We start from the raw sequence: 21,906 nt of genomic DNA on the forward strand, positions 1-21,906 counted from the left end.
GCCGCCTCCAACTTCCCGGCCGGGGCGCGGCGGCGGCGGCGGCTCCGCGGGGCTGCGGCGGCCGAGCCTCGTTGGGCGCCCCCCGGGCCCCCCCGGCTCCCCCCCGGCCGCTGCGGGCGGCCGATGGCGGCGGGGGCCGCGGCGGGGCCCCCCCGGCGCTGGGAGCCGCGGCCCGGCCCGGCGCGGGGAGCGGGCCCGGCCCGGCCGTAGCGGAGCGCGGAGCGGCGGCGGTGAGTGCGGCCGGGGGGGTGGGCGGGAGGCCCCGGGCCCTGCGTCCCCTCCCCGCGTCCCCGCAGGTGCCGAGCCCCTCCCGCCGCCCCCGCTGGATCGGCCCGCAATGGGGAGCCCGGCGGCGAGAGGGACCCCCCCCCCCGAGACAGAGACACCCCCGGGATGGACAGACGGCCCCCAAGGGACAGGGGGACCCCCGGTACCCACACCCCTGTGCACGGACATCCCCCTCCGAGGGTAGGGACCCCCCCCGGCAGAGACAAGCCCTCCCGGGGGAAAGGGACCCCCCCATCCCCGCGGGAAGGACACCCCCGACAGGGACACCCCCTCCCGAGGGAAAGGGACACACCCCGAGAGGATCCCCCACTCTGGAAGGATGGAGACCACCCCCCAACAGGGTCCCCCCATCCCCGAGGTCAGCAGTGCCACCCCCCCCCCCAGGTGAGAGGACCCTCCCCACAGGGACACCCCTCGGAAGGTAGGGGACACCCCCTCAGCAGCAGGGCCCCCCCAGGGGCAGGACCCCCCTCCCGGGGTGTGGGGCTGGGCTGGGGGTGCCAGTGGAGGTCAGGGTGACCCCCCTGCTGAGCCATCCCTGGCTCTTGTACCCCCACTCACGGCAGGGACAGCCGGGGCCTCCCCCAGGGGCAGCCCCCACCCCATGGCTGAGTGCTGGGACCCCAATCCCCCAAACCCCCAATTCCCCTCACCCCCTGCAGCCCCTCAGGGTTGAACCCCATCAGGGTAAAGGGGGGGCTCCCTGCCCCTGGCACTGCCATCCCTCGGGGTGTCACCTGCTCCAGGGTGGGGACATCGGGCTGAGGACACCCACCATGACTGGGCAGCTTTCAGGGCGGGGCTGGGGAGGGATGTCCCCTCTGTGCCCAGGGGTGGTATGGGTGACAAGGGACTCATTAACCTGGAGGGGGTCACAGGATGAGGTGACACGGAGTGGGGAATGGTGACACACATGGTGGGGGGACATGAGGGGAGGGGACATGGGCTGTGGGGGGGACACACGGGGTGGAGGGACGGGGGGGGGGCTGCAGGTCCTGGCAGGGATCAGGCAGGGGTAGAGGTGGCAGTGGTGGTGGTAACGTGGGGGAAACTGAGGCACAGAGGGGTCACCGAGGTTGGTGGGTGGTTTGGGGGGGGCTTTGGGGGTTTCCTGCCCATGACAGCCCCCATTGTGCCCCGCAGGCACCTGGCCATGGCCGACCCCAGCCACATCCAGTCGGCTGCCTCCAAGAGCATCCGCCCGTTCCGCTCCAGCGAGGAGTACCTGGAGGCCATGAAGGAGGACCTGGCCGAGTGGTTCAACACCCTCTACGACCTGGACATCCAGGTGGACACTTTCCTGGAGAGCCTGGAGACGGGCTGTCACCTGTGCCGCCACGCCAACAACGTCAACCGCACCGCGCTGGACTTCCAGGAGCGGCACCCCGAGGCGGCCGCCCGCATGCGCGTGCCCCAGAACGAGGTGGTGTTCCAGGCCAAGAACGTGGTGCCCGGCTCCTTCATCGCCAGGGACAACGTCTCCAACTTCATCCAGTGGTGCCGGCAGGACCTGGGCATCCAGGACGTGCTCATGTTCGAGACCAACGACCTGGTGCTGAGGAAGAACGAGAAGAACTTTGTGCTCTGCCTGCTGGAGGTGGCCAGGAGGGGCTCCAAGTTCGGCATGCTGGCCCCCATGCTGATCCAGATGGAGGAGGAGATCGAGGAGGAGATGAGGGACCAAATGGCGGAGGGGGCGCCGGGCGCGCGCCGGGAGAGCCGGGAGCCGCGGGCGGGCGCCTTCCCCAGCCGGGCCCGGCCCGTGGCCCTGTGCGACCTCCGGAACCTGGACGAGCTGGTGAGACGCGCGCTGCCCGCCGAGCCCTGCGCCTGGGTGAGGGCCCTGCGGCCACCCAGGCCGGGCCTCGCACGGTGCTCGGGGGAGCTCCTGCCCAGCCACCCCACGGGCGGCTCCGTGCTTCATGGAGCTCCTCTCTGTCCGCCCAACAGGGTGCCCTCTGGCTGCTGGGAGAACCTCTCTGTCCACCCAGTGGTCACTTGGAGGTCCCACTTCTCTATGGCCCATGGGAGAACCTCTCTGTCCACCCAGTGGTCACTCTGTGGTCACTAGGAGGTCTATGGCCCATGGGAGAACCTCTCTGTCCAGCCAGTGGTCATTCTATGGTCACTAGAAGGGCCTGTCTGTCTATGGCCCATGGAGGAACCTCTCTGTCCATCCAATGGTCACTCTGTGGTCTCTAGAAGGGCCCATCTATCTATGGCCCATGGGAGAGCCTCTCTGTCCACCCAGTGGTCATTCTGTGGTCACTAAGAGGTCCCACCTGTCTATTTCCCATGGAGGAACCTCTCTGTCTGCTCTGTGGTCATTCTGTGGTCACTACGAGGTCCCACCTGTTTATCACCTGTGGGAGAACCTCTCTGTCCACCCAGTGGTCATTAGGAGCTCCCACCTGTCTATGGCCCTCTGTCCACCCAATGGTCATTTTATGGTCACTAGGAGATCCCACCTCTCTGTGGTCGGCGGGAGGTTCTCCCTGTCCACCCAATGGTCACTCTGTGGCCACCAGGAGGTCCCACCTGTCTCTGTCCACCCAGCAGGGTCCATGGAGGGTCCCACCCATCTCTCTGGTCCCCAGGAGTCCTCTGTGTCTCTGTGGCCCCTGGGAGGTCCTGTCTGTGTGCTCCATGATCCATGGGAGCTCCCACCTGTCCCCCATGGCGGGGCATCCTCTGGTCCCTGGCAGGTCCCACCTGTCCCTGTGACCCCAGAAGTCCTTCCTGCCCATCCAAAGGGCCCTCGGTGCTCCAGGCGAGGTCCCACCTGTCCCTGTGACCCCTGGCAGGTCCCCCTGCCCACCCTGCGCTCCACAGGATGTGCTCCACCCACCCACCCACCCACCCACCCCAGCTCTCCATGGCTACGGCAGCTCCTCCCCACGCACCGCGGCTCCCGTGGGGCCTCCTGTGCCCGCAGTCACAGCGGGGACACACACACCGGTGCCACCTGTGCCACCTGTGCCACCTGTGCCACCTGTGCCACCTGCTCCCCGCCAGGAGTGACCCACAGCGGTGCCACCCCAGGGAGGGACATGGGGACACGGCAGCCCCAATTTGGGGTGTCAGGAGGCGGTGCGGGGGCTCAGGCCGGATTAGAGGCGGGTGCGGGATCCGTCCCGCGGGTGAGCAGCGGATTAACCCGGGGGGGACAGGGGGGCTCTGCCCTCCCCTGCCTGCCTAAGCCTTTTTTTAATTGAAACCCCAATTCCTCATTAAGTCCCTCATTAAGGAGCATCCTGACCCCCCCCAATCCGCCCAGGGCTCCATCGGGGGGGCTCCCCCATGGCTGCCGCCCCCCCAAGCCCCCCTGGCCGGGCGCTCGCTGCATTTTTCCGGGCTGCGTAATTCCTCGCCATCCATCGGCTTTTATGGGCAGCGCCAGCGCCGGGGAGGAGCCTGGCGGGGCAGGACCCGGCCCGCCTGTCCCCAGGTGCCCCCCAGGGGTGACAGCAGGGTCACGACCCCTCCTCACTGCACCCCCCCCCCCCCCCCGCTCCGTGACTCAGTTTCCCCGGTTTCCCCCGTCCGTGTCACCCGGATGGGAACCGGAGCGGCCACATCCTTCCTTCTTCCTTCCTCTCCCCGCTGTACGAACACCCCCCGAAATCACGGAATGATGGAGGAAACCCCAAATTTGGGGGCTCGGCGGCGCCGTGTCCCCCCCGCAGCCCCGGGGCGGGCAGGATCGGCCGCGTCCCCGCGTCCCCCGCGGCTCCCGGTTAATCCCTGACGTCAGGCCGGGGATAGAGGCGGCAGCTGGCACTGCCCGGCCGCCCCACAGCCCCGGGGTGCCCTGCCCGGCCCCCCAAACCCTCCCGTGCCACACCCGCGGGTTTGGAGGGAGGCAAACCCCCCGGATTCACCCCATTTCTGTGGGTTCTGCCCCATTTCTGGGGGATCTGGGGGTGAATCCCCCGCGGTTCAGCATCAGTGGGGTGGGGGATGTTGCGTGTGTGGACCCCAAATGAGGAGAGCTGTGCCCGGGGGTGCCCCACACGGGAGGAGACCCCGGCCCCGCTGCCCCCCCAGTGCTCCCCACAGAGCGTGGGGCACACAGAGCCCTCCGTGTGTGCCCATCTGAGGGACTGCCCCTATAGTGGGGATCCACACTGACCCTACAGGGGGGTCTGTGCCCCACCGACCCTATAGGGGAGGGTCCATGACCCCCCAGCCCTATAACAGGGGGTTTGTGTCCCACCGACCCTATAGCAGGGGTTTCTGTGCCCACCTGCCCTATAGTGGAGGGTCCATGCCTCACCAGCCCTATAAGACTGACCCTATAGGGGGACATCTGTGCCCACCTGCCATGTAATGATGGGTCTGTGCCCCACTGACCCTGTAACTGGGGGTTCTGTGCCCACCAGCCCTATGGCAGGGGGTCTGTACCTACTGATCCTATACCAGGGGGTCTGTGCCCCACTGACCCTGTATAGGGGGGTTTTTATGGCCACTGGCCCTATAGTGGAGGGTCCATGCCTCACTCGCCCTATAACTGACCCCTATAACGGGGTTTGTGCTCACTGACCCTATAGGAGGACATCTGTGCCCACCTGCCCTATAACTGGAGGGTCTGCACCCCACCGGCCCTATAGGGGGGTTTTTATGCCCACCAGCCCTATAACTCTTTCTCACTGGCCCTATAACAGTGGGTCTGTACCTACTGATCCTATACCAGGGGGTCTGTGCCCCACTGACCCTGTAGGGGGGTTTCTATGCCCACCTTGCCAGGGTCTATGCCCTGCTTGCCCCATAATGGGGTGTGTGCCCCAGCAGCTCTGTAACGGGGGTCTGTGCCCCACCGGCCCTATAGAGGGGGGGTTCTGGACCCCGCCGATCCTACAGCAGGGCGTCCCCACCCCGCTGACCCCTCCCCTGTGTGCCCGCAGGTGCGGGAGATCCTGGGCTGCTGCTCCTGCCCCTCGCAGTTCCCCATGGTCAAGGTCTCGGAGGGCAAGTACAAAGTGGGCGACTCCAACACGCTCATCTTCGTCAGAGTAAGAGCCACCCCCTCCCCATTGTCCCTCCCCTTGCCCCATTGTCCCCACTCACCCCATTGTCCCCTCTAACCCCATTGTCCCCACTCACCCCATTGTCCCTCCTCTCATCCCATTGTCCCCTCCTCACCTCATTGTCCCCCCCTCACCCCATTGTCCCTCCTCTTATCCCATTGTCCCCTCCTCACCTCATTGTCCCCCTCTCCCCATTATCCCTCCCCTCATCCCATTGTCTCTCCTTTCACCCCACTGTCCCCCCTTCAGCCCATTGTCCCCCCTCCCTCATTATCACCCCTCACCCCGTTATCCCCCCATTACCCCGGGCCCCTCCGCCCTCTCCTTCCCCCGTTCCCGGGCAGGGTTTGTGGGGTCCCGAGCTGGGTTTCCCGCCCATGCCGCGTCCCGGGGTGGCTTTGGTGGCCTTGGTGGCCTTTGGGGCCGGCAGGTGACAGCGCTGCCCGCAGGTGCTGCGGAGCCACGTCATGGTGCGGGTTGGCGGCGGCTGGGACACCCTGGAGCATTACCTGGACAAGCACGACCCGTGTCGCTGTGCTGCCCTCTGTGAGTGTCACCCCGCAGCCCCTGCCACCCCCCCGGCACGATCCTGGCTCCTGGGGGTTCCATTCCTGGCTCTCCAAGGGATCCGTGCCTGGATTCTCAATAGGGCCCCTTTCCCTGGTTCTCTGTGGGGTTTTGTTCCCTGATTTTCTATGGGGTTCCATTCCCTGGTTCTCCATGGGTTCTGTTCCCAAATTCTCCCTGAGCTCCATTCCCTGGCTCTCTATGGGGCCTCTTTCCCTGGTTCTCTATGGGGTTTTGTTCCCTGATTTTCTGTGGGGCTCCATTCCCTGGCTTTCCATGGGATTCTGTTCTCTGGTTCTCTGTGGGGTTTTGTTCCCTGATCTTCTGCAGGGTTCCATTCCCTGGCTCTCCATGGGTTCTGTTCCCAGATTTTCCCTGGGGCTCTGTTCTTTGTGGGGCTCTTCTCCTGGTTCTCTATGGGGTTTTGTTCCCTGATTTTCTATGGGGTTCCATTCCCTGGATTTCCCTGGGACTCTGTTCTCTGGTTCTCTGTGGGGTTTTGTTCCCTGATCTGTGAGGTTCCATCCCCTGGTTCTCCATGGATTCTGCTCCCAGATTTCTCCCTAGGGCTCCATTCTCTGTGGGGCTCTTCTCCCTGATTCTCTGTGGGGTTTTGTTACTTGATTTTCTATGGGGTTCCATTCCCTGGCTCTCCATGGATTCTGGTCCTGGATTCTCCCAGGGGCCCCTTTCCCTGGTTCTCTATGGTGTTTTCTTCCCTGATTTTCTATGGGGTTCCATTCCCTGGTTCTCCATGGGTTCTGTTCCCAGATTCTCCCTGGGGTTCTGTTCTCTGTGGGGTTTTGTGGGACTCTTCTCCCTGGTTCTCTGTGAGGTTTTGTTCCCTGATTTTCTGTGAGGTTCCATTCCCTGTGAGGCTCCATTCTCTGGTTCTCTGTGGGGTTTTGTTCCCTAATCCTCTGTGGGGTTCCATTCCCTGGCTCTCCTTGCGACACTGTTGCTGATTTTCCATGGGGCTCCACTCCCTGGTTCTTTGCAGTGCTCTGTTTGGTGGGGCTCCATTCCCTGATTTTCTCTGGGGCTCTGTTCCCTGTTTCCCCATGGGGCTCCCTCCCCTGCCTCTCTGTAGGTTCCAGTCCTGATTTTCCATGGGTTCCATTCCTTGGTTCTCTATGGCTCTCCCTGATTTTCTTTGGGGTTCTGTTCCCTGTTTCCCCCTGCATTTCCCTTCCTTGGTTCTCCCTGATTTTCTCTGGGGTTCCTTTCCCTGGGGCTGGGCTCCTCAGGGCACTGATCCTGCTGGAAGGGGGAGAAGGGCAGTGACAAAAGTGGAGGTTTTTCCCCAAATTCCCGGGGTGTCACCACCTCCGGGAGTAGCCCGGCTGGAAAATGGGGATGTGGGGATGGAAGGGAAGGGGAAGGGGAAGGGGTTGCTGAGCGCTGTCCCCCTGACCTCCCCTCTGTCCCCCCAGCTCACCGCCTGCCGCAGCCCCGCGCCCCGGGCATGTCCCCCCAAAAAGCGGCTCCCGGCGCCTCCTCCTCGTCGTCCCGCACCTCCAGCCCCAGCGTCCCCCGGCGCCCCCGGCCCGCCGCGACCCCCCAGCCCCGGGGGGACCCCCCGAAGCCCCCCCGGCAGGAGGGGTTGCCCCCCCGGGGCGGAGCCGCCCCCTGCCCCGGCAGCCCCTCCCGGAGCCCCGCCGAGCCGCGGGCAGCGGGGACCCCCAGGTACGGCCCCACCGGGGCTGGGGGGGACCCCAAAACTGCGCCGAGACCCCGCGGCAAGGGCTGAGCCCCACGAGGGGCTGGGGGAACGGGGGCGGTAATGAGGAAAGGGATGGGGGGACACTGGGAACAATGGGAGGTACTGGGGGGGAATGGGGTAACTGGGCTGAACTGGGAGATGCAATGGGGGGATCGTGGGGGACAGTGGGGGGCAGTGAGGGGGAAATGGAATCATTGGGGGCAGTGGGGGGAAATGAGGAGCAAATGGGGGAATAATTTGGGGAGTGGGAGGTACGTGAGGGTGAATTGGGGGTGCAATGGGGAAATTATGGGGGAAAATGGAGGGCAGTGAGTGGTACTGAGGGGGCAGTGGGGTGAATTTGGGGTGAAATGGGGGTGCAGCAGGAAAGAATGGGGGAATGGGGGTGCACTTAGGGAAGGCAGGGGAGGGGAAATGGGGGATGACAATGGGGGTTCGGTGGGGGGCTATGGGGACAGACGATGGGGCACTGGGAGGTGATGGGGTTGGAATGGGGGGACAGTGGGAGAGGGAAATGGGCAAAGCAATGGGGGATCAATGGAGGGGAATAGTGGGGGGCAGCAGGGGGGAGGGAAGGGGGGCCACAAGGGGGAAATGGGGGGGTGCATTGGGAGCTGTGGGATTTTGTGGGGGTTCAATGGAGGGGAACAATGGGGACAATAGGGGTTCACTGGGGTGCAGTGGGGGAACAAGGGGGAATGGAATGAAGGGGCAGTAGGGGAAATGGGGGTCCAGTGGGGTGTGAAATGGAGGGGATTGGAGGGGGGGAATGTGGGGGGCCATGGGGGAGTTCAGAGCAGGGAGGCAGGGGGGGAAATGGGGTGCAATGGAGGGAATGTTGGGTGCAGTGGGGGTGAGGCAGGAGAATGAGAGTGGAATGGGAGGATTCAATGGGGGTTTAATGGAGGGGGAAATGGGGGACAGTGGGGAGGGAAATGGGGTTCTGGGGTGTGCAGTGAGGAGCAATGGGAAGTGAAGGGAGAGAACGGGGGGGTTTAATGGGGAGGCAAGGGGAAGGGAAATGGGGTTCGATAGTGGGAATATGGGGTTCAGTGGGGGTGCAGTGAAGATGGAAATGGCGTTTAAGGTGGGGGGGTGTGGAGTGCAATGGGGGTGCAGTGAGGAGGAATGGGGATAAAAGGGGAAGAATGAACTGGTGCAGTGAGGGGGGAAATGGGGTGCAATGGAAGGAGTGTGGGGAGAATGGGCAGGGTTGGGTGGGGAGAGGTGCCATGGGGGCACACTGGGGGGGGTTCCACGAGGAGGGGTGCAATGGGGGATTTTAATGGGGGAATGCAATGGGTGGGGGCACCGTGGGGTTCCACGAGGAGGGGTGCAATGGGGGGGTTCCATGAGGAGGGGTGAAATGGGGGGATCTTAATGAGGGAATGCAATAGGGGGGCACTGGGGGCGCTCCACGAGGAGGGGTGCAAGGGGGGTTATCCATGTGGGGGTTCATGGAGTCTGTGCAGTCGGGGGGTGCCCTGGGGGGTCACCAGTGTTCTCACTCCCCCCTCCAGGCCCCGCGCCCCCGCTCGCTCCCGGCGCTGTTCCGGTGACAGCGACTCCTCGGCCGCCTCGGCGCAGAGCGGCCCCCGCCGCCCCCCGGCCCGCCGGGACCCCCCGGACCCGCCCGCCCCGGGCTCCCCCCGCGCCTCCCGCAGCCCCGGGCGCGGCTCGGCGCCGCTGCTGCTCATCCGCCGCCGGCCCGACGGGCAGCACTCGTGGGCACGGGCCGAGCCCCCCCCGGCCGGGAGCCCCGGCGGGCGGCGCGACCCCCGGCCGAGCCCCGGGGACCCCGAGGAGCTGGCGCGGCGGCTGCGGGCCCCGCGCTGGCTGGAGCCCGGGCAGGAGCAGCGGCTGTTCCAGCGGCTGGAGGAGGAGTTCCTGGCCAACACGCGGCTGCTGGAGCAGCTGGGGGACACGGAGAGCGCCCCGCCTGCGCCCCCCGCCGCCGCCGCTGCTGACTCGGCCTATTGCTCCTCGTCATCCTCATCTTCCTCCCTGAACGTGTTCGCCAAGCACGGGCTGCCCGCCGAGGAGGGGCGGCGGGGCGGGAGCAGCGACGGGAACAACAACGGGAACAACAACGGGAACAACAACGGGAACGGCAACGGGAACGGCAACGGGAACCACGGCGGGTGCCCCTCGCTGCCGCCCAACCCCGGCCTGGCGGACGCGAGGCGCCGCTCCACCTTCTCCAGCTCCTCGGACGAGAGCTGCTGCTTCCCGGCCTCGTGGGACAACCACCGGGACACGGCGGGGAACCCCGGCTCCGACACCGACTGGGCCGCGGGGGAGGACGAGCTGATGGAGATGGAGGAGAGCCCCGGGCCGGGGGTCCCCGCGGCCCCGCGGCGGCCCTGGGCCAAGCCCCGGCTGGACACGCAGCCCCACAGGGCGCCCTCCCGCATCCCCACGCCCCAGCGGGCCCCCAACGGCAGCGCCAGGGCCTGGGGGGCTCTGCAGGGCGCCCCCTCCTCCCTCCTGGACCGCGAGGGGCCGGAGGAGAACGCCTGGCCATGAGGGGTCAATGGCAGCTCCTGGGGACAGCCCTGCGCTGCTGGGGACGGTGGAGGTGGCACCCAGCCAGGCCATGGCCACAGAGCTGGGGTGGCCGGGACCTCTGCACTTGGTGACTGTTGGCATTGGGGGTCCCTGCAAGGAGCCCCCAGCCCCAGAGGGTGCCAGGGGTGTCCCCATGGCCTGGGAGCAGTTCCAGTGGGGCAGGTATGTGGGCAGGGCAGGGTGGCCAGAGCAGAGCTGGGAATGGGGCTGGAGAGCACCCAGTTCTCTTCATCTCCTCACTCTTCTCCACTTGTTTTCCTTATCTTGACCTTCTCTTCTTGTCTTCTCCTCCTCTTCTTGCTATTCTTGTCATCCTCCTCCTCCTCCTCCTCTCATCTTCTCTCTTCTTTTGGGCTGCCTCCTCCTCTTCTCTTCTTGGCCTTCACATCGTTATCCCTCATCATCTTCTCTTCTTGACCTTCCCCTCTTTTCTTCTTGGCCTCATCATCACCACCTTGGCCACTTTGTCCTCTCCAGCCCTGAGATGACTTGGGGACATACAGTTTGTCACCACCAGCCCTGTTTCAGGGCAGGGGGGTCACTGTTCCCTCTCCAGCCCCCAGCACTGCCCCCAGCTCGTGTTGATGTCCCCAGGGTGGGACAGGGCTGTGTCTCCAGCCCAGGCCACTGAGCCCCCACCCCTGCATGTCCTCTGCAGCCAGTAAAGACCAACGGAGCTGAGCCCACCCTGTCTGCTCATCTGTCCAGGGGGATTCAGCCCCCAGGCCCCAGGGAGGGAGGCTCTGGGGGTGCCAGCAGGGGTGGGAGCAGTGAAGAGCTGGGTCCCAATGTCCTGGACCCCATTACAGCCACTGGAACCCTCCAGAGGTGTCCCTGGAGCCCAAAGTGGTGCCCCATGGCCAGGGACCTTCACCCCAGGGCTGCTGGCCCAGGGGGACACAGCAGTTGTGGGTCACCAGGAGGGTCCAGATTGTGGTGGTGACTTCCCTGCTGTGACTTTGGGGGTTCCAAAGCAGGGTGCCCACTGTGCTCCCTGCACACCTGCTCTGCTGTCCAGCCCCAGAGTGGTGCTGGTGGCCCGTGGGGTGTCCCAGAGCAGCACCAGTGAGTTGTGGGGTGTCCCAGAGCAGCACCAGTGAGCTGTGGGGTGTCCCAGAGCAGCACCAGTGAGCTGTGGGGTGTCCCAGAGCAGGACTGGCTGCTGCTGCTCATCACCCACCCCACAGGGACCAGCAGCACCTCCTGGGGATCTCACACTTGTCCCCAGCCCCAGGAGGGGCTCGGGGCACCCAGCCTGGACACCATGGACAGTGCAGGGTCACTTTGGTGGATCCCTGAGAGGCTCCAGGAGCAGAGCCAGGAGCTCTCCAGGCCCTTCCTGTCCCCAAGGGGTGACTGGCCCTGTGTCCCTGTCCCAGCCCTGCCCATCTGCTGTGTCAGGCCTTGCTGTGCCAGAGGCCACAGGGAGGGTTTATCTGGCCCTGCAGGGCTGGCAGGAAGCTCCCAGGACCCTGCTTCCCTCGGGGTCACTGGGCCATGGCCACCCCAGCAGTGTCCCCGTGGGCTGGTGTCACCTTTATTCAACATTCCCTCAAAGCAGTGAACATTACAATATATTTATCTTTCATATATTAGAGATTTCCTGCTTCCAGGGAGGGGGGGACCCATGGCTTGATTTGGGGGGGACAGGAGCAGTGGGAGCCCCAGGGGAGCACCCACGGGGGAGCAGAGGGAGCTGTGGGGCTGGGCTGGGGAACAGGGGACACTCAGAGCCCTCCTGGCCCCCTGGCAGGGGCTGGAAAAGCCCTTTTGAACCTGCACCTTAAGTACAGCCTCAAGTGTGGGATCCTCAAGCCTTTCTGGGAGCTTTGGGAAGGGCTCCCATGGGGAGAAGATCCTCTGTGAAGGGCTCACCCACAGCTCTGCTGAACCAGGGAGAGCCAAAGCTGCTTCCTACCTGCTCCAGCCCCAAATCCCAGGGCTCCAGGGGGATCTGCAGCCAATCCCACAGCACTCTGGGCCCCCCCAGCAGCTATTCCCAGGGTTTGGAATGCTGAACCCACCACCAGCCAGCACTCCATGAGAGCCAGGAGCAGGAGCTGGGGTTTCTGGGATGTGGAGGGTGGAAGTGGGATGTGGAGGGAGCAGCACCAGGAGGAGCACAGGGCATCACTCACACGTGGATTGCTGCAGGGATGCAGGACTGGGGACAGCCCCCTGCCCCCTCTGCTCCCCCAGGACAGGGAGAAGCCCAGGGGCTGGGTCCTGGGCAGGGGGGAAGGGGACATGCACACGGATCCAGCCCTGCTCCCTCGGGCGGGAATGGGACGGGAGGAGGAGGAGGATGAGGAGGAAGAGGGGCTGCAGCAGCACCTCAGTTCTTCAGGATGGTCTCATAGGCTTGGTAGATGTACTGGGACACCTCTGGTGCTCGGCATTTCAGGGATAACTGTGGGGAGAGAGGGAATAGCGGGGTCATGGCATCCCCCCCATGCTGGAGAGCCCCCAGCCCCAAAGCACAGCCCTGCATGCTGCAGCTCCCTCCCTCCCTCCCACGGGGCACTCCAGCTCCTGATTGCAGCTGCAAAAAGGTAATTAAAGCCCTGCAAGCCCTCCCAGGGCACAGCCATCCACATGCAGCACAGGCAGGGAACAGGCAGGGACAACACTGCAGCTTTTGGGATTGGATTCAGTGCCTGGCGCTCCAGGGAAGTGAAGGGTTCCCCAAAAACATCCTCCTTTCCAAAGAGGATTGAGGTCCTTCAGGTGTTTGCTTAAATATGACATCATTCCCAAATCAATTAGCTCCTCAAGCAGGGAAAGCTCGTGGAGAATGCTCTGGGATAAGGATTTTCAGCTATCCTCATCCCCAGTGACACCAGCAGGGCGATGGGGACATCCCAACCCTTGGAAACGTCCCCTCCTTGTGCCAGCCCTGCTGGGAAGGAGAGGCAGGAGGCACCAGGAGACTGCCAGGGCAGGGAAAAACATTGGGAAAGGGAGGAATATCCAGGCAGCAGCCAGGGAGAGCCCAAAGCCAGGGAAAAACCAATCTCTAACCTCCAAATCCTGCAAGAGCAGCGAGGCCGGCGAGGGCGGGCGGTGGGACAGACACAGAGAGAGGAGTCAGGGTGACACAGCTGGCCCCACCCCTCCCCAAAGGCTGCCAGGGACAGGGACAGGGACAGGGACAGCAGGACACCGGGGTGGCTCATGGGTGAGATGTGGAGAGATCTCTGCTCAGGGATTCCATGGAGCTGGGCGGGCTGTGTGTCCCTCAGCTGTCCCCAGAGGAGCAGTGCCACCCTCCCCACGACACAGGGACAGCAGGGCTGGCACCAGGGGAGGTCCCAGAGCAGGGGTGTGCCCCCAGCCCCGGGTTTGGGAGCAGGCAGGGATGGGATGTACCGTGAAGCTGGGGTTGCTGGGCTGGATCCGCAGCTCTGCCAGCACCCAGATGCCGTTGGTGAGCTTCAGGGACTGGTAGAGCATGTCCTGGCCCTCCACGTTCCTCTTGGCAATGGTGAAGATGTTGCTGCCTTGGAGTTTGCTGCTCACAGCATCTGGGATGGGAGAGAGAGGCTGAGGGGCTGGGCTGAGCCCCTGCTCCCCTTAGAGCTGCTCCTGCCCCACCTCCTCCCCTCCTCGTCATGGAAGAGGCTCAGAGTGGGTTTTAGGGAATTAGGGGGAATTTCTTCATGGAAAGGGTGGCACAGCTGCCCAGGGCAGTGCTGGAGTCCCCTTCCCTGCAGGGATTGAACAGCCACGTGGATGTGGCACCTGGGGACAGGGTGAGTTAAGTGTGACCCAGGTCCTTGTGAGGGGTGGGACCCACCTGCGTTGAGGGAACAGTCTTTGATCTGGAACTGGGTCTCGTTCTCATTGGGAATGTCCTTCCAGGTGGCCAGGAACGTCTGTCTCTCTGCAGGGAGGGAGGACATAAGCACTGAGGGAGCTGCCAGACCGGCCACCCCAAAGGTGACACCACACAGGTGACATGGCAGCCCAGGTGTGTCACCCTGCCACCCGCCCCAGCAGCCTCAGGGCAGCCACCTGCTCTTGGGGGGCTCACCCAATGGGATCAAGAAGGTTCCAGGGGCTGGGATGGCACCTAGGGACAGGTGACAGAGCACACCTTGCTGCAGCCATGGTCACCCCACTCACCCATCTTGCCATCCTCCACGAACAGGATGTGCAGGGGGTACAGGGTGCTGAAGTAGAAGACGTCAATGTTGTTCTTCACTGCCACCTGGGGAGGAAGGACACGGGGATTTCAACACCTCAGGTTCCCAAAATGTCCCATCCCATCTCAAAATGTCCCGTCCCATCCCCATACCAAAATGTCCCATCCCAAAATGTCCCATCCCCATCCCATCTCATCCCATCCCATCCCATCCCATCCCATCCCATCCCATCCCATCCCATCCCATCCCATCCCATCCCCATCCCTCTGGAGCCAGGTGTCACTGCACAAGCCCCTGGTCCCTGCTGTCCCACCTCCCTCTGGATCTCTCCAAGGGCCCCTGCCCTGTCCCCATGTCCCCAGGAGGGGACAGCCCTGTGTTCCCCACCTGGAGGTTGTTGAGGGGCTCCATCTTCATGACGGAGCCCACGGTGTTGAGGGGCAGGGAGATCTCCACGGACTGGTTGGGAGCCAGAGGTGCATGAACCTGCAGAGGAGCTGCTGGGGCCAGGCCGAAGCTGGGGGACACCAGGGAGGGCAGGGGTCAGTGTGGGGACAGCAGGGAATGGCACAGGGTGCTGTCCCCATCCAAGCCTGGTGCTCCCTGCCTTCCTCCATGGGCATCCCAGGAATCCCCTCACTGTCCCTGCACTGTCCAGGATGGGGCTGGTTCCTGCCCTGCCCACCCTCAAATCTTCCCCTTCCTCCTCCAGCCACGTGTGGCATTCCTGCAGCATTCCCTCAGTGCCTTGGAGGGAAAAGGAAGCATTGCTTCCCCAGGACAACCAACAGGACCCTGAGGAACAGCCTCTTCAGCCAACTTCTTAGAGGCTTTGGTTTGGTGCTCATCACCACCACAGCCATCAGAGACAGAAGGGTCATCACCAGAGGCTGTTCCCAGCCCTTGCAGCTCCTTCCTCACACCCTTTTCTGCTCTGGGCAGGGTCTCCAGGGATCCCAGGTGAGCCAGCCCGGGTGGGACTCACCTGTTGCGGTTGAACTGGATGGCAAAGTCAGACATGACCTGCAGGGCCTTGTTGGTCAGCACCAGGTCCATGGAGATGGAGCCCACCTGGCGGCTGAAGGTGCCAGAGATCTCCAGCCCCTTGGCTTTCATGGCAGGGAGCCACACCTGGGCAATAGAGAGACAGGAAACTCTTGGGGTGTCACCCACAGCAGAGCCTCTGGTGCTGCCCCAGCTCCTCCAGGGGGTGGGCACGGGGTCTGTGCCCCCTTAACCCTGCCCCACTCACCGTTTTGGGGGCCACATAGGATCCTGAGAGGGTCCCCACGCCACCAGTGAGGTCAAAGAGGTCGCCCAGGCCGCTGCCAAGGGGTGCCCCCATGTTTGTGGGTGCTGTGGTGCTGGGAGCTGCTGTGAAGCTGCCACTGCCGCCACCCATCTGTGGGGACAAGGGAGGGGTTACAGGGGGCACCATGGGGAGGGGGATGGGGGGAGGAAGAAGAGGAAGAGGAGGAGGATGCAGAGAACGAGAGGGGTTGGGTGTGAGGGCACACTCACAGCAGGGCTGCCTCCCACATCGCTGCGCAGCTGCAAGAGAAGAGAGGGGCATCAGCAGGGACAGGGCTGAGGGCACAGGGGTCCCCAAAATGTCCCCTCTGGCACTCCCTGGAGGCAGCAGTGTGGGGCAGGAGTTGGGGTGCTCCAGTGGTCCCAGACCAGGAGCACTGAGGGCCATGGGTGTCCCCAGAGGGAAGCGAGGTGTCCCTGGGCTGGGGGAGCAGGGGCAGCCAGGGTGGGCACAGGGTGGGCACGGGGTGGGCACGGGGTGGGCACGGGGTGGGCACGGGGTGGGCACGGGGTGATCCAGGATCCATACCCCTTCAGACTCGTCCCCCATCTCCAAGCAGAAGCAGGCAAGGTGGAGAGAAGAGCCAGCCACATGCAGAGAGAAGCCAGGAGAGAAGAGACAAAAAGAGAGAGAGAAGAGGAGGGGAGGAGAGGAGAGGACAGAGGTTAGTTCTGACACATCTGTCTGTCTGTCCATGTCCTGGGGACAGAGCCAGAGCTCATTCCCAGCCTCAGTGCCAGCCCATCACCAATCCCTGGGAGCCACAAGGTGCCAGGGCAGCACTTGCAGGGTTACAAAACAGGAAAGGCATCAATGCTGCCTCCCCTTGGGATAGATGGGCTGCATTTCACGAGTCATGGAGCAAACTACAAACTCTGCTCCTTCAGGGAGCCTGGCCCATCTCCAGCACCCACAGGGCAGGTGTTCCCACACAGGGAGAGCTTTCCATCTTGCCTCACCCTGAGGCCAAACCCCTGCTTGGCCTGCATTCCCAGGAGGACACTCTGTCACCTCTAGATCTGCTGGCACAGGGGACACCCCACAGGCTGGGAGGGGACACATCCTGGCCAGCCCTGCAGCAGTTTGGGGGTCAGAGAGGGACCCCCAAGAGCCACTCCTGCAGCACAGCACATAGAGAGGGAACATCCACACCAACAGAGAGAAAAGGCACAGGGAAGTGCCACTGGATAATGGCAGCACAAATGGGGGTTCGGTGCCCTCTGCCCTCACCCACTGCAGCCAAGAACCAGCCCAGATGTCCCCGGGCTGACAAGTCTGTGCTGTGGCAGAGCAGAGGCACCATCAAGCCCAGCAGGATGCCCAGGGGATAGGCAGGACCCAGGGAAGGAGCAGGGAGCTCTGGACGTACCAGCCTGTCCAGGCCTCCCCCGAGGAGGTCCACGGCGCCCATCTGCACGGCGGAGGTGGCCATGGGGGGCCCGCTCACGGGGGGACCCAGGTCCAGGTTGAGCAGGTCCCCCAGCAGGTCCCCCTGGGTGGGGATGACAGAGGGCTGATCTCCTGCTGGCCCTCCTGACGGGGCTGTGTCCGGGCTCTCAGGACTCTCACCCCTGGAGGGAATGAAGGGAGAGGGTGAGCAGCTCCAGCTGCAGACAGGGGTTGGCCCAGTTGAACCCTCCATCCCATCCTGGCTCCCAACACATTCCCACAGAGATCACTGGGAATCTCTACAATCCCAGTGGAGATCACCTTCACTAGGATCACTTCTTCAGCTTTTTAAGGCCAGGACTGAACCCACACAGCCCTGCTCCTCCCTTGGGGATGGGGGCTCAGCTCTGAGCCCAGTGGCCCCACAGCAGCCCCACATCCCACCCCTCCATCCACTGTTGTGGTGTGCTGTCATGGTTTGCCTCAGATACCCCAGGTTCCTCCCTGATAATTCCCTGCCAGGTGTGTCCATCATCCCTCCTTTCCCCACCCGGACCCCTCCCAGCACCATCTATCAGTCCTGGCATTTCAGAAGGGCATCAAGTGATTAGCAAAGTTCAAAGGATGCCCTCTACCCCTGGGGGACATTGGGCCATCCAGGTGTCCTTTGTCCCTTAAGACCTCCTACTATGTACTTGGTTGGTGGCTCCCTACCCCTTCTCTCCCCTCTCCCTGGGGTTAAAGGAGCAGCAACCACGGGCTCGGGGAGTTCTGTTGGATCTGGTGCTGCATTCAGAGGCCTGAGAATAAAGCTCTGCATCCAAACCCTCCATCAGAACCAACTCCTTTCCTTCACCATCGCCTTAAAGCTCCTCTGCCAGAGGGAAACCTGAGGAGCAGCCCCTGTTATGGGGGGAAGCTCCATCCCAGCACCACCAGAGCTCCTGCAGGCCTGGACTTGTCCCCACAGGCCCAGTGCAGCACCCAGCCAGCCCAAAGTGTCTGTGGGGTGAAACACCACACACCCACCAGCCCAAAGTGTCTGTGGGGTGAAACACCACACACCCAGCCAGCCCAAAGTGTCTGTGGGGTGAAACACCACACACCCAGCCAGCCAAAGGTGTCTGTGGGGTGAAACACCACAGTGCCGCTATTTGGTTCAGTAGCAAGGCCAGACAAGCTCAGGCACACCCTGTCCAGCTACATTGTTAATTATCCCAATAACCCACAGCCCTGGGAAGCCCAGCCCGGGGTGGGGACAGGAGCACTCACGAGTCGGTGCGCGGGGGCAGGCTCTTGTGCACCACGCCCCTGCTGCCCTCCACGAAGGCGCTGGGCGGTTTGTGGTACACCGAGGCCAGCGTGCCGATGTAGCAGATGAGCTCGTCCAGCAGCGTGGGCTCGATCAGATCCGTCTCCTCCGAGATCAGCGGCTTCTCGGCCAGCACCACCTCCTTGGCGGCCACCGGGTCCGTGGAGAGCAGGCGCCAGTAGATGTACCCGCGGTCCCGCAGGTCGGGGTTGTCCGAGTCCTTTGGGAAGCCATGGGGAGCTGCAGCTGCTACAGGGATACTCAGAGCAACTGCAGCTACTACAGAGATACTCGGAGCAACTGCAGCTACCACGGAGATACTCGGAGCAACTGTAGCTACTTGGAGCAACTGCAGCTACCACAGAGATACTCAGAACATCTACAGCTACTACAGAGCTGCTCGGGGCAACTGCAGCTGCTAGGGAACTACTTGGAGCAACTGCAGCTACTACAGAGCTGCTCAGAGCAACTACAGCTACTCGGAGGAACTGCGGCTACTACGGCACTACTCAGAGCAACTGCAGCTACTACAGAGCTGTTCGGAGCAAGTGCAGCTACTACAGAGATATTCAGAGCAACTGCAGCTACAACAGAGCTGTTTGGAGCAGCTGCAGCTACCACAGAGATACTCAGAGCAACTGCAGCTACTACAGAGATACTTGGAGCAACTGCAGCTACTACAGAGCTGCTCGGAGCAGCTGCAGGTACTACAGAGCTGCTCAGAGCAACTGCAGCTCCTGCAGAGCTGCTCAGAGTAACTAAACTGCTACAGAGATGCTTGGAGGAGCTGCAGCTACCACGGAGCTACTCAGAGCAGCTGCAGCTACCACGGAGCTACTCAGAGCAACTGCAGGTACCACAGAGCTGCCCAGAGCAACCGCAGCTACCACGGAGCTACTCAGAGCAACCACAGCTACTACGGAGCAACTACAGCTACTACAGAGCTGTTTGGAGCAGCTGCAGCTACCACAGAGTTGCTTAGAGCAACTGCAGCTACTACAGAGAGACTCAGAGCAGCTGCAGTTACTACAGAGCTACTCAAAGCTGCTTTCCCCACCTAAGCCTTGCCGGGAGGGATCCCAGAGGCCAAAGGTGCCTCCTGAGCCGTGGCAGTGCCCACACTCCCCAGGCTTCCCAATGTCACCGTTCCCAGAGGGACTGGGGACAAGGGATGGAGGGACAGGACACAGGAATGGCTCCCTGTGGCTCTGAGTTGTGTTAATGAGTCTCTGAGGAATTTTTGTGGAATTTCTGTGGTGAGTGATTGATTGGTTGAGAGGTGGAGTTATGGGGGTTGTTGAAATGGCTGGAGGGAGTTATGGGTTTGGGAAAATTGGTGTTGAGTTTGGGTGGTTTGTTGGTGTTTAAAGGGTGTGGGTAGGGGAGGGAGACCCTGCCCATCCAGAGGGCAGGGCTGGATGGGATATTGGGAATGAGGAATTGTTCCCTGTCAGGGTGGGCAGGCCCTGGCACAGGGTGCCCAGAGCAGCTGTGGCTGCCCCTGGATCCCTGGCAGTGCCCAAGGCCAGGCTGGATGGGGCAATCTGGGACACTGGAATGTGTCCCTGCAGGCTGGAACAAGAGGATCCTTAATGTTCCTCCCAACCCAAACCATTCTGAACTAAGCTCCAATTCCCTGCCTGCTGCCACATGACCAGGCCATTCCCACTGTCCCAGGGGATAGGAAGCCTGGGAAGCTGTCCCAGGTGTCACCCACCTGTGTGGCCAAGCTCAGCACCTGCTGCACCAACTCCTGTGTCTCTGTGGGCTTCTTCAGGAACAGCTTCACGATGGCTGTCAGCAGCTGCAGCTGGACCTGGGAGGGACAGACAGACAGACAGGTCACTCTGTGTTCATGCAGGAACACATGGACTTGCCCCAGGACCTAACTCCAACCTGCCTTTCAAGGGACCAAAGGCACAGTGACCATGTCAGTGGCAGTGACACATCAGGGCACCTCACCAGCCCCTTTCCAGCCCATTTCCTCACCCTCAGACACAGGCTGACCCCAAACCCATGGGGCAGGATCTTGGCAGCAGCTTACACGGTCCCACAGGGCACAGGCCAGGGCATCCTTTGACTTCCGCATGGATAAGCAGCAGGAATTCCCCTCCCAGCCTCTCAGGGGCCTGGATCTCTGCCTTTGCTACTCAGCATTTGTAGACTTTGCCCTGTTCACTGTCACTTGGTTACAGGGTGTTTTGCAGATTTTCCAGAGTTGGAAACCCTCCAGAACTCCACAGGCAAACCCACTGGCCTCAGCTGCCCTGGGAGACAGGGCAGGCACTGCTCCCCCTGCTCATTTTCCAGCTCCACAGGGATCTGTGCTGGCACAGTGGCATTACCAGGCCCCTGCCTGGTGCCTCCCAACCATGGAGCAGGGAAGGCACTTGGGACAACACCACGGTGGCCTTTCACAGAAACATGGAACAGCTTGGGCTGAGAGTGACCTCAAATCCCAACTCATTCCCCCTCTTGCCATGGGCAGGAACACCTTCCACTCTGCCAGGTTACTCCACATCCTAACCCAAACCTGCCCCAAGCACCTGCACAAACAATCCCTTCAGAGCAAACTGTGCCCTGATCCACCTGGGAGCTCTTTCCCAGTGCCACCCCGAGGTCCCTGGCACACCTGGGTGCTCTCATCATGGAAGCCCTCCAGGAAGCTCTCCAGCAGCTCGTCGGCGTTGTCGATGCGCTCGGCGTATTCGCCCACGATCCAGATCATGGCAGCCCTGGCCTCGGGCTCGTCCAGGGAATCCAGGTTCTCACAGAGTGTGGCAATCACGCTCTCGTACCTTCCCCAGGGGAGGAGAGCAGGACACAGCTCAGCAAGAGCAGGAGACACGAATCCTGATCCACCCAAACACCAAACCATGTCCCACCTGCTTGGGGCTGGCCCCTCACCCCGTGGGCAGTGCCCACACTGATGCCAGGGCACATTCCCTGCTCCTGAATGAGCCTGGAGCCAAGGGCTACTCCTGCAGAGCTCTGCTCGTTACTAATTCAGTTCATTAGTATTTATTACCACTATTAGTGCCCAGCTTCCTGATTACAGAGTTGCCTATTCATCCTGGCTCAGCTGGAACATTCCCTCCCCTCTCCTCTCCTCCTGCTGCCCTTGTTCCAGCACCAGGAGCTGGACTGAGAGCCAGGGACAGTTTCTGCTGACACAAGGGACCTGCACATCCCTGGCAGCTCCTCTCCATTTCAGTGCCTGCATCTGGCACTGCCACCATCCTGGGGCCGGGGATAAAGAAATCCAAAGCCACCTGTGCTGTGGGGAGGCTGTGGGGGCTTCATCCCACCAAGTTTGTGGCCCCCCAAGCACAGAGGGGAGGGAAGAGCTCAGGTAGGAGCGGGAGCACCCCAGAGAAGCCACGGCCCAGGGAGCCCCCACGCACTTGTTGGGGTACTTGCGGAAGATGTCCTTGATGACCACGATGGCCTCCTGCACCACGTAGTTCACCTTGGTCTGGATGAGGTCCAGCAGGGTGCTCACACAGCGCTCTGCAGATTGCTGCCAGAGGGACGGGGTCACACAGGGACAGCCCCCCTCCCATCCCAAACCTGCC

General features: G+C 62.7%; 2 protein-coding genes and 1 non-coding gene across 3 annotated transcripts in view; 1 reads left to right on the forward strand and 2 right to left on the reverse strand.

The window, feature by feature from the left end:
- Positions 1-127: 127 nt before the first annotated feature.
- On the forward strand, positions 128-10,854 carry GAS2L1 (growth arrest specific 2 like 1). The gene is made up of 6 exons (XM_059485456.1): positions 128-230; positions 1,432-2,086; positions 5,193-5,300; positions 5,765-5,861; positions 7,316-7,568; positions 9,126-10,854. Exons 2-6 carry the CDS (start codon positions 1,442-1,444, stop codon positions 10,129-10,131), a joined length of 2,109 nt encoding a protein of 702 aa, XP_059341439.1. The 5' UTR covers positions 128-230; positions 1,432-1,441; the 3' UTR covers positions 10,132-10,854.
- An 880-nt stretch (positions 10,855-11,734) lies between these two features.
- The window catches only part of AP1B1 (adaptor related protein complex 1 subunit beta 1), a 28,689-nt gene continuing 18,517 nt past the window's right edge, over positions 11,735-21,906 (reverse strand). The window contains exons 11-24 of the mRNA XM_059484862.1: positions 21,736-21,851; positions 20,964-21,129; positions 20,049-20,147; positions 18,292-18,551; positions 17,000-17,201; positions 16,159-16,179; positions 15,840-15,869; positions 15,571-15,720; positions 15,304-15,449; positions 14,706-14,835; positions 14,299-14,383; positions 13,970-14,056; positions 13,543-13,697; positions 11,735-12,583 (exon numbers count right to left, since the gene is read on the reverse strand). Of these exons, the coding sequence (XP_059340845.1) occupies positions 12,509-12,583; positions 13,543-13,697; positions 13,970-14,056; positions 14,299-14,383; positions 14,706-14,835; positions 15,304-15,449; positions 15,571-15,720; positions 15,840-15,869; positions 16,159-16,179; positions 17,000-17,201; positions 18,292-18,551; positions 20,049-20,147; positions 20,964-21,129; positions 21,736-21,851 (1,722 nt within the window). The 3' untranslated portion in view covers positions 11,735-12,508. The remainder of the gene's footprint in view (positions 12,584-13,542; positions 13,698-13,969; positions 14,057-14,298; positions 14,384-14,705; positions 14,836-15,303; positions 15,450-15,570; positions 15,721-15,839; positions 15,870-16,158; positions 16,180-16,999; positions 17,202-18,291; positions 18,552-20,048; positions 20,148-20,963; positions 21,130-21,735; positions 21,852-21,906) is intronic.
- On the reverse strand, positions 15,115-15,219 carry LOC132081667 (small nucleolar RNA SNORD125). The gene has a single exon (XR_009419711.1). It is a non-coding gene; the product is annotated as a small nucleolar RNA SNORD125 (small nucleolar RNA).

This window comes from Ammospiza nelsoni, chromosome 18, assembly GCF_027579445.1.
Source record: "Ammospiza nelsoni isolate bAmmNel1 chromosome 18, bAmmNel1.pri, whole genome shotgun sequence".
NCBI lineage: Eukaryota > Metazoa > Chordata > Aves > Passeriformes > Passerellidae > Ammospiza > Ammospiza nelsoni.

Bases quoted from the DNA above. Each gene is read 5' to 3' on its own strand.
- GAS2L1 (XM_059485456.1), top strand. From the start codon at position 1,442: ATGGCCGACCCCAGCCACATCCAGTCGGCTGCCTCCAAGAGCATCCGC. The intron at 2,087-5,192 runs GTGAGACGCGCG...GTGTGCCCGCAG, and splicing joins TCCGGAACCTGGACGAGCTG to GTGCGGGAGATCCTGGGCTG. The intron at 5,862-7,315 runs GTGAGTGTCACC...CTGTCCCCCCAG, and splicing joins GTGTCGCTGTGCTGCCCTCT to CTCACCGCCTGCCGCAGCCC.